This window comes from Lacerta agilis, chromosome 14 (genome assembly GCF_009819535.1).
Source record: "Lacerta agilis isolate rLacAgi1 chromosome 14, rLacAgi1.pri, whole genome shotgun sequence".
Lineage (NCBI taxonomy): Eukaryota > Metazoa > Chordata > Lepidosauria > Squamata > Lacertidae > Lacerta > Lacerta agilis.
The window spans coordinates 20,724,676-20,726,260 of record NC_046325.1 but is presented as its reverse complement, the minus strand read 5'-3'; the positions used below and the strand labels follow the sequence as shown (position 1 = coordinate 20,726,260).

General features: G+C 37.8%; 1 protein-coding gene across 1 annotated transcript; it reads right to left on the bottom strand.

Annotated features, from left to right (window-relative positions):
- Positions 1-322: 322 nt before the first annotated feature.
- On the bottom strand, positions 323-1,231 carry LOC117057611 (vomeronasal type-2 receptor 26-like). The gene has a single exon (XM_033168454.1). The coding sequence runs from the start codon at positions 1,229-1,231 to the stop codon at positions 323-325; it is 909 nt and encodes a 302-aa protein (XP_033024345.1).
- Between the last annotated feature and the right edge of the window lie 354 nt (positions 1,232-1,585).

Below are 1,585 nucleotides of genomic sequence, written 5' to 3'. Positions count from 1 at the left end.
AAAAGAATCAGGTCTTCAAAAAACGTAATATGGTCTAAGAAAGTCTTTAAAAGAATTCTTCTACAAGAATTTTAAAATTATAAAGTAGCACTTTAGAGACCAACTGAGTTTTTTTTTTAGGGATAAGCTTTCATGTGCATGCACATTTCTTCAGTATCTGTATCTCTAATAAGACTTGATTCTTTTAAAGGATTTTTTTTAGGTTTTTGAGAAGAGCATTTTTAACTATCTTTTTAAAGAATTGTTTTAATATATTTTGACTAATAATCTCATGGTATGGACTTCTAGTGAATTTTAAAGTGAGCGTTATAAAGAAACGAACTTACATCCTCTCACTTTTTCTGGCCATTATTTGCTCTCTGTTGTTCAGCTCAGGCCTGCACAAAATTATGTAGCATTTAGGGAAAAATATGCAACCCAGTAATCCAGCACTGGAGCATAAGATGGAGAAGATCTCCACAGCCACTGTGTATTTTCCTTTGGTGCTCAGGTAGGTTGGAATAAAGGATAACCACACACTGCAAAACACCAACATGCTGAAAGTGATGAACTTGGCCTCATTGAAGCTGTCAGGTAACTTCCTGGCAAGAAAAGCTATGCAGAAGCAAACAATGGAAAGAAAACCCATATAGCCCAAGACGCAGTAAAACATGGTCTCTGAACCCTTATTACATTCCAGTATGATTTTCCCATTCAATGAGTGCATGTCTGAATCTGGGAAGGGAGGGGAAGTACATAACCACAGAGTACAAATACTAGCTTGAATGAAGGAGCAGAAGAGGACAAATGAATTTGCCAGTCTTTTCCCCACCCATTTCCTCATCCCAGATCCTGGTTTGGTTGCCATGAATGCCATAACTACAGTGATTGTTTTTGCCAAAACACAGGAAAGAGCCACAGAGAAGACCATGCCAAAGACCATTTGGTGTAGAAGGCAGATCTCTTTTCCTGGCTGTCCAATGAAGAGCAAAGCACAGAGGAAGCAAAGAAGAAGGGAGATAAGGAGGATATAAGTGAGGATCCGGTTGTTAGCCTTGACTATGGGCGTGTCATTGTGCTTCATGAAACTTCCAAGCACTAGAATTGTGATAAGAGAAAAAGAAATTGCCAAGATAGCCAAGATGATCCCTAAATTTTCTTTGTAAGAGAGGTAGCTTAAAACTTTGGGAATACATTGACTGTGATCCTCGTTGGGATACTGGTCTTCTGGACATTTCATACAAGCATCCATATCTGATAAGAAAATGAAAAGCTGGTTATTTCTAGAAATTGACCAATGTTTATCTGAATAGTCAGTTACAAGAGTGCATTTTTTGTCTTCCTGAATTTCTTCTAACCACTCAAAGGAAATTTCTCTCATTAGTGAGAGTGAACCTTTCTGTGTTCATGTATTCCAGTACGATGGTATCACATGGGTTGTAATACTTAAATGTTTTCCACCCCTGCATGATAGAAATATACATTGTACAGCAATTTAGTTTAAGATAACGAGGACTGGGTCTGGTTGATCCTCGGAAGGTTTGTGTGCTTAATGACGAGCTAAGTTATGGAAGAGAGACATGTTTTGATGGGTACTTAATAAGTT